The sequence below is a fragment of the Musca domestica genome, unplaced genomic scaffold (genome assembly GCF_030504385.1).
Source record: "Musca domestica strain aabys unplaced genomic scaffold, Musca_domestica.polishedcontigs.V.1.1 27, whole genome shotgun sequence".
Classification (NCBI taxonomy): Eukaryota; Metazoa; Arthropoda; class Insecta; order Diptera; family Muscidae; genus Musca; species Musca domestica.
The window spans coordinates 8,758,275-8,773,137 of NW_026712286.1; the positions used below are offsets into that span (position 1 = coordinate 8,758,275).

General features: G+C 33.1%; 1 protein-coding gene across 9 annotated transcripts in view; it reads left to right on the forward strand.

The window, feature by feature from the left end:
- The window catches only part of LOC101899738 (mitogen-activated protein kinase kinase kinase 13), a 51,513-nt gene that overhangs the window by 27,681 nt on the left and 8,969 nt on the right, over positions 1-14,863 (forward strand). For 5 of the 9 annotated variants that reach the window (XM_011292999.3, XM_011293000.3, XM_059124024.1 and 2 more), the window contains 4 exons: positions 9,997-10,476; positions 10,551-10,742; positions 10,808-11,461; positions 11,521-11,713. In XM_011292999.3, the coding sequence (XP_011291301.1) occupies positions 9,997-10,476; positions 10,551-10,742; positions 10,808-11,461; positions 11,521-11,713 (1,519 nt within the window). Of the gene's footprint in view, positions 1-291; positions 1,036-9,996; positions 10,477-10,550; positions 10,743-10,807; positions 11,462-11,520; positions 11,714-14,863 lie in introns of all 9 variants that reach the window. The other 4 variants (XM_011293002.3, XM_005180598.4, XM_059124028.1 and 1 more) reach the window with 1 other exon arrangement.

Genomic DNA, 14,863 nt, shown 5'->3' on the forward strand with positions numbered 1-14,863 from the left:
TTATAAATTCCGATTCTCTTCATATTCCGCACATCCCATTATTTCTACTAACACAAGATCTGCTGTGAAGATGGGATATATCGGCGAACTGCTTCTGTTACCTCCCCCACGAAGACTTGTTTGATTTCACGTTGGGCGCCATTTTCGCCATTTCCGCTTTTTTCCCCATCCTAATGCCTATAAACATTAAAGTCAAAAATAATGAAAGACAACACCGGCCGAGGTGGCAGATACTTTGGCAAGAAACGATTCCAATCAGTCAAAAACTAAAAAAAATGATTTTTTCCGCAGCCAAATCAGACAACAATTATGAGTAACTAGTTAAAAATAACCAATAAAAACAAAAGAAAAACAAGAAAAAATAGAGGCAAAGTGGTACAACAACAACAAAATTCTGCAAAGTGTTGAAAACTTAACTTGAAATCTACAGACGATACGTGAACTCTTGTCGGCTACCCAGCAAAGCGCTGAGAACATCAGCACCATCATCGACATTTGTCAACTGCCGAAGTTCCAGACCCCGAAACGACAACACCTGCCTTGCTAACAAAAAACGCTTATCAGCAAAAATTCCAATTTGTGCTAAACTTAGCAAAAAAAAAAAGATAATAAGAAAAACAAACAGAAAGAAGAGAAGAAAAAAAAAACACAATTTACCAATACCAACAAAAGTCAGCCGTAACGAAACCACCACCTCCTCTCCCCATCAGCAAACTTGGCTTGTCTGTGACGGCGACTCTCCACAGTTCTATGTTATTTGATGCCATTGGTATTCAACCTAATTTCTCTGAGGGTCCGTCCCATTACCGGTTCCACACTCGATAACAATTCAATAACACATCACAACAAAGATATCCAATTCACAGATATTTGATAGCGAGCCGACGACAACTATAGATCTTCATCGCCCCACCACCATAGCAGACGAGAATAGTTCGAGAATTTCGTCATCCTCAGCCGTATCATGGTCTTTTATATTTCGTTCTTTGGCAAGAACATAGAACCGCCGGATAAAATTTTGAATGCAGAAAAAAGGTAAATATGGAGGATAACAAAAAGGAAGCTAATAATAAAACGAAGTACAGGAGAGCTCATAGAAGGTTTTTTTTAAGAATAGTAAACTTAATAGGTGGTCTTATATAACATAGCAGATCTCATGGGAGGTCTTCTATAAAATAGGAGGTCTTCTATAGCTAATGAGACCTCATAGGAAACCTCGTAGAAGGTCTCTATAAAAAAGAGACCTCATAGGAGGCCTTCTATAAAAAAGGAGACCTCGTAGGAGATCTTTTATAAAATACGAGACCTCATAAGAGGTCTTCTGTGAGATAGAAGACTTTACAAGAGGTTCTCCGTGAGATAGGAGACCTCATAGGAGGTCTTCTGTGGGATAAAAAACCTCATAGGAGCTCTTCTATAACATACGAGACCTCATAGAAGGTCTTCTATAGCATGGGAGACCTCACAGGAGCTCTTTTGTGGGATCGAAGCCCCCGTATGAGCTCTTCTGTAGCACAGGAGACCTCATAGGATATTTTCCATAGAATAGGACACCTCATAGGAGGTCTCCTATAAAATAGGAGACTTCGTAGGAACTATTCTGTGGGATAGAAGACCTCGTATAAGCTCTTCTGTAGGTTGGGAAACCTCGAAGGAGGTCTTTTGTGGTATAGAAGTCTTCACAGGAGGTCTTCTATGAAATAAAAGACCTTGTAGGAGGTCATCCGTGGTATAGGAGACTTCATAGGAGGTATTCTGTAGCAAAGGAGACCTCATTTTCTATGGAAAAAGAGATCGTAAGAGATATTTTATGGAATAGAAGATGTCTTTAAGAGAATAGGGGATCTCATAAGAGATTTTCTATGGAATAGGAGACATCATATAAGGGGTCTTATATGGAATAGGAGATCTCATAAAAGGGGTTCTATCCTATAGAACACCTCTTAGGAGGTGTACTATCCAATAGAACACCTCTTAGGAGGTGTACTATCCAATAGAACACCTCTTAGGAGGTGTCCTATCCTATAGAACACCTCTTAGGAGGTGTCCTATCCTATGGAACACCTCTTAGGAGGTGTTCTATCCTATGGAACACCTCTTAGGAGGTGTTCTATCCTATAGAACACCTCTTCGGACGTGTCCTATCCTATAGAACACCTCTTCGGACGTGTCCTATCCTATAGAACACCTCTTCGGACGTGTCCTATCCTATAGAATACCTCTTAGGAGGTGTCCTATCCTATAGAACACCTTTTAGGAGGTGTCCTATCCTATAGAACACCTTTTAGGCGGTGTCCAATCCTATAGAACACCTATAAAACAGCTCTTAGGAGGTGTCCTATCCTATAGAATACTTCTTATGAGCTCTCCTATTCTATAGAATACCTCCTATAAGGTCTCCTATTTCATAGAAGACCTCTTATGAGGTCTCTTCTAGCATACTTCTTATGCAATTTCGAATAGTTAATATCTACATCGTCTAATGCTAAACAAAAACCAGGCAGTTTAACGCAAAACATGCTTCAGGGGTGTGCTGTTTGTTGTCATTGTTGTTGTTTTTTAATTGATTTTACCGATCAAAAAGTTTAACGGCGCGTGTGTGCCATCAGGCGACTGGTACGATATCTAGACTATGAGGTTTTTGTATCTGTTGTATTTTTAATGTTCGCGTGTGTGTGTGAATGTTCTAAAACCTTATGCCTTTAACGTGCGTACATGTGTACACATGTATGTTCGCATTTATATATGAGCGTAATGAAGGGATATAACTCAGGTGAAACGTGTTTATTTAAATCGTCACGTAGCTGTATGGTCTTGTCTAAAGTTCAGATAAATTAAGCAAAATTACAGTTATGAATGCAAGGAACAACTTGTAACCTTCCCATCTATCCGCAATTATGAAGTGTTGGGAAAATATTTTTTTATTTTTCTTTTCGTTCCCTTTCAAGAAAAAATATTTATTTGATTTCGGTCCATAAAAGGCGACAGTGAACGAATTTCATGACATTGTTTTAAATTTCGTTGTTGTTTTTTGCTCGGTTTCTAATGTAGGCAAAAATGTAGGTGAATCCCCCTTTTGATTTGATAAGCGATAAGGAGAGGGAGGGAGAGAGGGAGGGAGGGATGGAGAACGGGAGGTATAGTAACGCCTTATCAATTGATAACATGCCTATTTTCGGTTAGAAAAAATGACAATCTTTGCACTTTAAATTTTAAAGGGGGTCTGTTTGCTCCTTAAATTTACGATTCAATTCATGGAGGAGAGAGAGGAAATACAGTGTTCCCATTAAAATTGCAGTTTACATTACACCAGCTCTCCCTCTCTATCTCTCGTCTATATTTAATGCATTTACCTTTGAAAATGAAAAAAAAAACTACAGTATTTCCATTAAAACACCCACTCTAATCTATTTCCCCTTATCTCTCATTTATGTGAACTCAATGCTCATTGCCCCTCTATTAGTGGTCTCCCAATCACATATCAACACTCTCTTATCGAAATCAATGAGACCCCCGCAAACAGTTATTTACATTTGATCCATTACATTGCTCTGTGGGGTTAGCTCTCGCTCTCTCTCCCACATACAACAATCTCTTTGTTATTAACTCTCACAAACATAACTGATATTTGGGAGATAGCAAATCTTTATTTGGCACAGAAGGCTCCATGTGCTCTATTCACACATCCCCCTACCTCCCTCTCTCACTCACATTATACAATATACCAGGGTGAATGTGCGTATGTGTACATTATGGGGTATGGTTAACACACTCCTATTTTTGTTGTTATTCGTCGTCGTCGTTGCTTTTTTTTTGCAATTTGTAAGGTACGATTGTTTGCCAGGTTATTGTTGTGGTGCTCGTCTTGATAAGATAAAAACAAACAAAATTGATTGTTGTTATTGCTTTTTGTTGTGATAGATATGTACGCATGTATGTGTCGTCTTGTGTGGTGTTTATTTATTTGTTTTTTAATTTCGGTAGGTACGAATATTCCAAGTGAAAACTGGAAATCACCTGAGTGAGGATATTTTTTTCTTATTTTGAAAATGAGGTTTTTTGTCATTATTATTGTTTTTGCGTTTGTTTTTTCTGTGGGATATTTGTTGTTGTTGTTTAGAGTTGAATGATTCTTGAACTAATGAAATTTTGTAATTATATTTTTTTGCGCAATTTTTCTTTTGGAATTTTTCGTTGTTGTTTTTGAGATGACTATGTAATAAAGAAACAGGCAAAATGCTTAGTGTGGTAGAAGAGGAAATTATTTACTATCGCTTGCCTCTCGCTTCATTATGTTTAGGAGAAAAATAATTTCATGATAGAATTAGAACAGTGCATTATTTTCCAGGTTTCAGTTTTTTTTTTTGCTTTTTTTTTTGTTGCTAAGCTCTGATTTTTGCCTATGAAGGCAGTAAAACTGTTATACATTATCCTACCCAGGAAAAAAATTAGCAGACAAAATTTTCAGAGTCTCTTTAGAAAAAAAATTGAAAAAGAAGAAAATTGACAAGAAATTTAATGAAAACCTTTTTTTAATACACATAAATATTAACTGTTATACGTATAACAGTTTCTAAAATTGACTTTAATGCAAATAAAAATGAACGTACATTATATATTTAATAATTCGCATTGTTACAGTTACCATATTTAACTATTATACGTATAACAGTTTTAAAAAATAACTGTTATACAAATAAAATCTCATCAAAAGTACAATTAATGAATATTTTCACTATTGTAAATCTCTTATACATATAACAGTTACCCTTATCAACTGTTATACGTATAACAGCCACAAAAATTAACTGCTATACACTTAAAAACCTTATAAAAATTGCAATTAATGAATATTTTCACTATTATGAAAACTGTTATACATATAACAGTTTCGAAAGTTAACTGTTATACAAATAAAAACTAATGAAAAGTACATTTTTTGAATAATTGCACTGCTATTGAGCGTTTATACATATTACAGTTACCCTACTCAACAGTTATACGCATGACAGCCTTAAAAATTAACTGTTATACAAATAAAAACGTATGCGAAGCACACTTAATGTGTAATTTCAATGACAGAAAAGCTTTTATAAGTATAAAAGTTACCACATTCAACTGTTATACGTATAACAGTTACCATATTCAACTGTTATACGCATAACAGTTTCAAAAATTAACTGTTATACAAATTAAAACACATGAAAAATACAAATAATGGATTTTTGCTCCGATATAAACTTGTTATACGTATAACAGTTACCCAAATTAACAGTTATACGTATAACAGCTGGAAACTTAACCGTTATACAAATAAAAACGTATGTGAATCACACTTAATGTGTAATTTCAATGACTGAAAAGCTTTTATACGTATAACAGCTAGCATATTCAACTGCTCTACGTATAACAGTTACAAAAATTAACTGTTATACAAAAATAAAGTTATGAGAAGCACACTCAATGAATAATTTCAATGGCAAAAAAGCTTTTGCACGCATAACAGCTAACATATTCAACTGTTATACATATAACAGTTTCAAAAATTAACTGTTAGACAAAAAAATTTTCATCAAAAGTACAATTAATGAATATTTTCACCGCTGTAAAACTTTTGTACGTATAAAAGTTACCCTTCTCAACTGTTATACGTATAACAGTTTCGAAAGTTAACTGTTATACACATAAAAACTCATGAAAAGTGCAATTATTGAATGTATGCACTGTCATAAAGCTGTTATACATGTAACAGTTTTCCTTCTCAACTGTTATACGTATAACAGTTTAAGAAATAAACTGTTTTACAAAACAAAACAATTGAAAAGTACAATTAAGACAAAATATTCACTGTTATAAAACTGTTATACGTATAACAGTTCCAAAAGTTAACTGTTATACACATAAAAACGCATGAAAAGTAAAACTAATGCATATTTTAACTGTTATAAAAGCTGTTGTATGTATAACAGTTACCGTTATCAACAGTTATACGTATACAGGCCCTAAAAATTGACTGTTATACACATTAAAACTTATGAAAGTTGCAATTAATGAATATTTACACTATTATGAAAACTGTTATACGTATAACAGTTTCGAAAGTTAACTGTTATACAAATAAAAGCTTATGTAAAGCACAAAAAATGAAAAATTTTAACTAAAAACAGTTAACATATGCCTGATTATATGATTACACTGGTATACTAACTTCTTTATGTGTATAACAGTTTTAAGAGATAACTGTTATACAAGTAAAAAATACCAAAAATGTACATACAATTAAAAAAATGTTACACATGTGAAAATAATAAGATTACATTGTTATAGGTATAACAGATTGATATAATAACTGTTATACCAATAAAAATTAAAATATATAACAGTTCGGAAAAAGCTCTAAAATAATTTGCTGGATTTTATGGTTGCACTACCATAAAAATAATCGTGTTTTTGTGGCGAATATCGAGACAAAAAAATTCAATATTTTTTCTCGATTTTCACATGATATGCCGTGACAATCTCCAGTCACTTGATCCGACACGTGCTGAGAGCTCTTTCAACTTCATATAACAACTAGCCCAACGAGCAAATCCCATTGATCACATTAGCCAATATCCGGCCAACTACTTTCTGGACTTTGAGATTTTTATTTGCGTTATAATCGCCTGATAGCTGTTATACAGGCGTCAACCGTCAAACCTTTTTGTCTTGCCAACACTGCCCGGAGATAGCAAACTTCAACGTGTCCGAAATGAATATTTTTTTTAGATTTTTTTTTTGGTTTTTGTGATGGAAAAACTCTTTGGTTTGACGTCATTGATGTTGAGTTTAGCCGTTGTTGTTGCTGTCGTTTTATAATATCGTAATTCGAGATAATTGTTAACGGCTAGCTAGCATTGGTTCTGCTATGCTTGTTGGTGTTGTTGTTATAAACTTTGTTTTTAATTGTTTTATAGTTTTGTGTTTTTTTTTTTTTGTGTTTTCTTTTGATTGACTTTGAAATCTGGTTTCCTGCTTTTAATAGAATTCAAAAGCGTTCATTAGTGAAAGGCCACAATGGATGCTGAAATAGCCAGCCAGCAGCAGCGGTATCTCCATTCTGTTATACAGGTGTTTGTCTAGGTGGCTCGACTGCCAACAACGAAAGCCGACGACGAACAATATAGGCAGTTGTTTTTGACATTCTAATCATGTAACGGTTTTCTATTTAGAAAAAAAAAGTTTCAGAAAGTCTGTTTTCCAGACTCATTGTTTTTGAGTTGAAACTGTTATACGCCACATTAGAGGGGAATAAAACAAGAAATTCTATTATCTAACTTATAATTTAAGTGGAATACTGAATGAAACCTACAAAATTATGATATGAGAAAAAATTAAACTGTTATACTGCCTTAAAATTTAAGTAACCAAACTGTTATACAAGCACCAAATGGGTTGCATACATCTAATACAACATGTACTTGCATTAGCGTAGCTTATGGTTGCGAAAAAGTTAACATTTTAACTGTTATACAAAATTTTGCTTCATAAATCAAACTGTTATACTAACCTCAAATGGCTCGCTAACAATTAATATAGCATGTTCTTGCCTTGTTATAGTTTTGTTTTATGAAAATAGTAAAATTTAAACTGTTATACAAAAATTTGGTTTCATAAATCAAACTGTTATACACACGCACCAAATAAATCAAACTGTTATACAAACCCCAAAAACATTTTCCTGGCTTAACACTGTTTTATGCTGTGCAAATAATAACATTTGAACTGTTATACAAAATTTCGTTTCATGAATCAAACTGTTATACATGAAAAATTTGGTGGTTAATATTATATTTGGAGCTCAGACATCTTATCAATGGATTTTATGAGGAAAACTGTTATATATAATAACATTTTTAAGTATATAATAAAAAGATCAAACTGTTATACAAACCTCAAATGGGTTCCCTACATCTAATATAACCAGTTCTTGCCTTATTAAAGCTCAGTGTTATGAAAATAGTAAAATTTAAACTGTTATACATAGTTTTCACTTCATAAATCAAACTGTTATACACACATCAAATAAATCAAACTGTTATACAAACCCCAATAACATGTTCTTGTCTTAACACTGCTTAGTACTTACGGAAAATAATAACATTTAAACTGTTATACAAAATTTCGTTTCATGAATCAAACTGTTATACATGAAAAATTTGGTGGTTAATATTATTTTTTACATCGCGAACACATTATCCGTTGATTTTATGAGGAAAACTGTTATATATTATAAATCTTTTAAGTATAAAATAAAAAAATCAAACTGTTATACAAACCTAAAATGGGTGGCTGCATCTAATTCAATATGTTCTTGACTTATTATAACTCAGTGTTATGAAAATAGTAAGATTTGAACTGTTATACAAAATTTTCAATTCATAAATTAAACTGTTATACACACACCAAATAAATAAAACTGTAATACAAACCCCAATATCATGTTCTTGTCTTAACATTGCTTAGTGCTGTGCAAATAATAAAATTTAAACTGTTATACAAAATTTCGTTTCATGAATCAAACTGTTATACATGAAAAAATTGGTGGTAAATATTAGTTTTTGGATTTCGGACATATTATCCGTTGATTTTATGAGGAAAACTGTTATATATAATAAAATTTTGAAGTATATAATAAAAAATCCAAACTGTTATACAAACCTAAAATGGGCTGCTTACATTTAATACAACATGTTCTTGTCTTATTATAACTCAGTGTTATGAAAATAGTAAAATTTAAACTGTTATACAAAAATTTTGCTACATAAATCAAACTGTTATACATGAAATTTTGGTAGTTAGTTATAGTTTTTGGAGCTAAGTCATATAAATAACTGATTTAAAGAGGCCTAACAGACAATATAAATTTGATACCAACTAAAATCTACAAAAAAGATAAAAATTAAACTGTTATACTACATAAAATAAAGCATTCAAGCTGTTATACGACGACGAAATGGATTGTTAACATCTGACATAGCATGCCCTTGCCTTATTATGGCCTAATGTTATGATTTTAGTAAAATTGAAACTGTTATACAAAGTTTCGCGTCACAAATCAAACTGTTATACATGAAAAAATTTTAGTTTATATTATTTTTTGAAGCTTAGATACATTATCCGATGTTTTTATGAGCAAAACTGTTATATAAAACAAAAAAGTTCATAGTATAACAGTTATGCATGCATGAATTTTTGCCATATTTTAGCAGTTTAATATTGTAAATACATAAAAGATATTAGCAGTTATCTTTGAAGTTAACACACGTAATCGGTTACAATATTAAACTGTTATACAATGACAAAAGAATCTCTCGTAAGTGTTATACTGCATTAAAATTTCAAAATTTTAACAATTATACAGACACTGAATTAATTACTAACAACTTATATAACATTTACAATATTACACGATGTCAACATTACCAATGAAAGTGTTATACTGCATTAAATAGGAAAAATTTAAACTGTTATACAGATGTTTATTCATCCCAGAATTGTCAAAAAATTGCAGAAACAATATCCCCACTTACCGAATTAACACTTACCAGTTTTCCATAACTGTTATACAGTGGCAAAAAACTGTTATACCAGAAAATATATGCAGAAAAATTTAAGTTTTTCATTTAAAAAACATATAATCTGATATACAGTGGAAATCTAAGACATTTTCTAGTCATATAACAGTTTTCTTCAACTGTTATACTGCGACAAAAAACTGTTATACAAAAAAATATTTCGAAAAATTTAAGAGCTCCACTTTTCCAAACACATATACACTGTGATACAGTAGAAATCCTGTTTAAAACAATCTCCGATAACTGTTATACAACATGAAAAAAACATGTAACGCAATTTTTTTGATTCCAAACTGTTATATTAAATATTCTGTAAATTATTACTTAATTATTTTTACTTCATGTTACTTATCTTCATCTTTTTTTACTCTCCTTCCAGCATTGCCTGCCTACAGGAAGACCTTGGTCACCTGGGTCTAGGCGGTCCTACCGATTTGCCTTACAAACCCGAAATTACACATCAACATCAACACCAGCCACACAAAAATGTTGTCGTCGATTTAAGCGACAGCAGTGCCGAAAACACCTGCCAACATCGATGGCCACCCAATGGGGGGACATTTGGCCATGGCGACAAACCCATTGGCTGGATGTATGGCCTGTTGGGTTGTATGAAACCCGTCCTCTCATTCATTGGCAAGGCGGGTGTAATTGAAATTAAAAACCAAAAGACCGAAGATTGGGAAATACCCTTTGAGTCGATAACCGATCTCCAGTGGTTGGGTAGTGGCGCCCAAGGTGCGGTTTTCAGTGGCAAACTGAAAAATGAAATTGTCGCCGTGAAGAAGGTGAAAGATGTCAAGGAGACGGACATAAAGCATTTACGAAAATTGGATCATGAGAATATCATTAAATTCAAGTGAGTTGTCTGAGATACGGATTTTTGAGGTTATGGCGAAATTTTTAATCTTTTGTTAATTTTTTCTCTTGCAGAGGTGTCTGTACCCAATCACCGGTTTATTGTATCATCATGGAATTCTGCCCCTATGGCCCTCTACAAAATATACTCAAAGAAACAGAGTTCATGTTACCGTCCCGCCTAGTTTCCTGGTCGAAACAAATTGCCTTGGGCATGCAGTATTTACATTCCCACAAGATCATACACAGAGATCTAAAGAGTCCAAAGTGAGTAGCAGAACACCTTCTTCTAGGGATACCACTGCTAATTTCATTCTTCTTCTTCTTTCCAGTATCCTTATAAGTGCCGAACAATTGGTCAAGATCAGTGATTTTGGCACAAGCCGTGAATGGAACGAGATTAGCACGAAAATGAGTTTCGCTGGCACTGTGGCCTGGATGGCTCCCGAGGTCATACGCAACGAACCCTGCTCTGAAAAGGTAGACATTTGGTCCTATGGCGTTGTTCTCTGGGAAATGTTGACCTGTGAAATACCCTACAAAGATGTCGATTCCTCAGCCATAATATGGGGTGTGGGTAATAATTCCCTTAAGCTGCCCATACCCTCCAGTTGTCCGGAAGGTTTCAAACTCCTCGTGAAATTGTGCTGGAAAACAAAACCCCGAAACCGTCCATCATTTCGGCAAATTCTTTCCCATTTGGAAATTGCCGGTCCCGAATTGCTGCGCAAAACGGAAAAACAATACTTCGAAACTCAACGTTCGTGGAAGGAAGAGGTACGCTCCCACATGAAGGAGATGACTCAAAATGGTACAAGCATACACAAATTCGAGCAGGACTTGATAAGGCGTCGAACCGCCGAATGGCGACATGCTCAAGATATACGCATGGTCTATGAGGATAAATTGGAGAAAACCAATCGTTTGTATTTGGAATTGAGTGAATGTATGTCTCAGCTGCAGGAGAAGGAAAAAGAAATTGCCGAGTAAGTATTTCGCAAGCGTTTGCAAGATGTCCTTGCATCTAATTCATGTTTGATTGCAGGCGAGAAAAGAAATTGCCCGGCTACAAGCCGTCGAAACGTTTCGGTACAACGTTACGTAAAATGCAGTATTATAGACGTAGACTTAATGCACCACCAGCCATGCTAACAGCTGCTTCCAGTAGTCAAACGCAAACGCAACAGCAGCCACAACAAGAGCAATCTTCGACACCAAATCCCGAAACAACACCAGAGGTAAAACTGGAAGCCAAAATGGGGGCAATTGGAAAACATTTTTTTCCATTATAATTATTATAGCTATGTACTTGGGTTAGTCGGTGACCCATAGTGGAATTTTATGTAGAATATTTCTTCTATTGAGAGCTAGGCCCTATAGTAACATTTTGGGGATGAAACTGGTATAAATTGAACCTAACCTAAAATTTAGTTTGAACAAAATGCTTATATTGTACATATAATTTGACAATGACACATTTTATGTTAAATATGGTAGCTAGAGATTTCGGTTGGTTGGTGACCCATAGTGAAATTCGATGCGGAACATATTTTCCATTGGCACTTGGGCTCTATAGTTACATTTTGGGGTTGAAACTGGTACAAATCGAATTTAACCTAAAATTTAGTTTCAACAAAATGCTTATGTTGTACATATAATTTGATATTGGGATTTTTTATGTTAAATATCATAGCTAGAGATTTCAGTTGGCTGATGACCCATAGTGAAATTCGATGAGGAACATAGTTTCTAATGGCTCTTAGGCTCTAAAGTTAGATTTTGGGGAAGAAACTGGCAGAATTCGAAATTAATCTAAAAATAAATTTTAACCAATTTTTTTATACATATTATTTGATAATGCTATTTTGTCTAACAAATATCGTAGCTACCGATTTCTGTTGGTCAATGACCCTTAACGAAATTCAGTGTAGAATATTTTTTCTATTGATAACTAGGCTCTAAAGTTACGTTTTGGGAAAGAAAGTGGTAGAAATCTAAAATAACCTATAAATTAGTTTTAAACAAATAGTACTTTCATATATAAAATTTGGTAGTGAATTTTTTCCTGTTAAATGTCGAAGTTGTAGATTTCTTTTGGTCGATGACTCATAGTGAAATTCGATGCGGAACATTTTTTCCATTGACACTTAGGCTCTATAGATACGTTTTGTGGAAGAAACTGACGCAATTCGGTATTAATCTAAAAATAAATTTTAACCAATTTTTTTTATACATATTATTTGATAATGCTATTTTGTCTAACAAATATCGTAGCTATCGATTTCTGTTGGTCAATGACCCATAACGAAATTCAGTGTAGAATATTTCTTCCATTGATAACTAGACTCTAAAGTTCCGTTTTGGGAAAGAAAATGGTAGTAATCGAAATTAACCTATAAATTAGTTTTAAACAAATAGTACTTTCATATATGAAATTTGGTAGTGAAATTTTTCCTGTTAAATACCGTAGCTATCGATTTCTTTTGGTCGATGACCCATAGTGAAATTCGATGCGGAACATTTTTTCCATTGACAGTTAGGCTCTATAGATACGTTTTGTGGAAGAAACTGACGCAATTCGGTATTAATCTAAAAATAAATTTTAACCCAATTGTATTTTGAGACATATAATTTGATAATGCTATTTGTGTGACAAATATCGTAGTTACCGATTTCTGTTGGTCAATGACCCATAACAAAATTCAGTGTAGAATATTTCTTCCATTGATAACTAGGCTCTAAAGATACGTTTTGGGGAAGAAAGCGGTAGAAATCGAAATTAACCTAAAAATTAGTTTTCAACAAATAGTACTTTCATATATACAATTTGGAAGTGAAATTTTTCCTGTTAGATATCGTAGCTATCGATATCTTTTGGTCGATGACCCATAGTGGAATTCGATGCGGAACATTTTTTCCATTGACATTTAGGCTCTAAAGTTACGTTTTGGGGAAGAAACTGACGCAATTCGGTATTAATCTAAAAATAAATTTTAACCAAATTGTATTTTGATACATATAATTTGATAATGCTATTTGTGTGACAAATATCGTAGCTATCAATTTCTTTTGGTCAATGACTCATAGTGGAATTCGACGCGGAACATTTTTTCCATTGACACTTAGGCTCTATAGATACGTTTTGTGGAAGAAACTGACGCAATTCGGTATTAATCTAAAAATAAATTTTAACCCAATTGTATTTTGAGACATATAATTTGATAATGCTATTTGTGTAACAAATAGCGTAACTACCGATTTCTGTTGGTCAATGACCCATAACGAAATTTAGTGTAGAATATTTTTTCCATTGACAACTATACTCTAAAGCTACGTTTTGGGAAAGAAAGTGGTAGAAATCGAAATTAACCTATAAATTAGTTTTAAACAAATCGTACTTTCATATATAAAATTTGATAATGAAAATTTTCTTATTAAATATCGTAACTGTATATTTCTTTTGGTCGATGACTCATAGTGAAATTCGATGCGGAACATTTATTCCATTGACACTTAGGCTCTAAAGATACGTTTTGTGGAAGAAACTGACGCAATTCGATATTAATCTAAAAATAAATTTTAACCAATTTGTATTTTCATACACATAATTTGATAATGCTATTTTGTCTAACAAATATCGTAGCTACCGATTTCTATTGGTCAATGACCCTTAACGAAATTCAGTGTAGAATATTTTTTCCATTGACAACTAGGCTCTAAAGTTACGTTTTGGGAAAGAAAATGGTAGTAATCGAAATTAACCTAAAAACTAGTTTTAAACAAATAGTACTTTCATATATAAAATTTGGTAGTGACATTTTTCCTGTTAGATATCGTAGCTATCGATATCTTTTGGTCGATGACCCATAGTGGAATTCGATGCGGAACTTTTTTTCCAATGACATTTAGGCTCTAAAGTTACGTTTTGTGGAAGAAACTGACGCAATTCTGTATCAATCTAAAAATAAATTTTAACCAATTTATATTTTCATACACATAATTTGATAATGCTATTTTGTCTAACAAATATCGTAGCTACCGATTTCTGTTGGTCAATAACCCATAACGAAATTCAGTGTAGAATATTATTTCCATTGATAACTAGGCTCTAAAGTTACGTTTTGGGGAAGAAAGTGGTAGAAATCGAAATTAACCTAAAAATTAGTTTTCAACAAATAGTACTTTCATATATTAAATTTGATAATGAAAATTTTCTTATTAAATATCGTAGCTGTAGATTTCTTTTGGTCGATGACCCATAGTGAAATTCGATGAGGAACATTTATTCCATTGACACTTAGGCTCTATAGATACGCTTTGTGGAAGAAACTGACGCAATTCGGTATTAATCTAAAAATTATTTTTAACCAAATTGTATTTTGAGATAT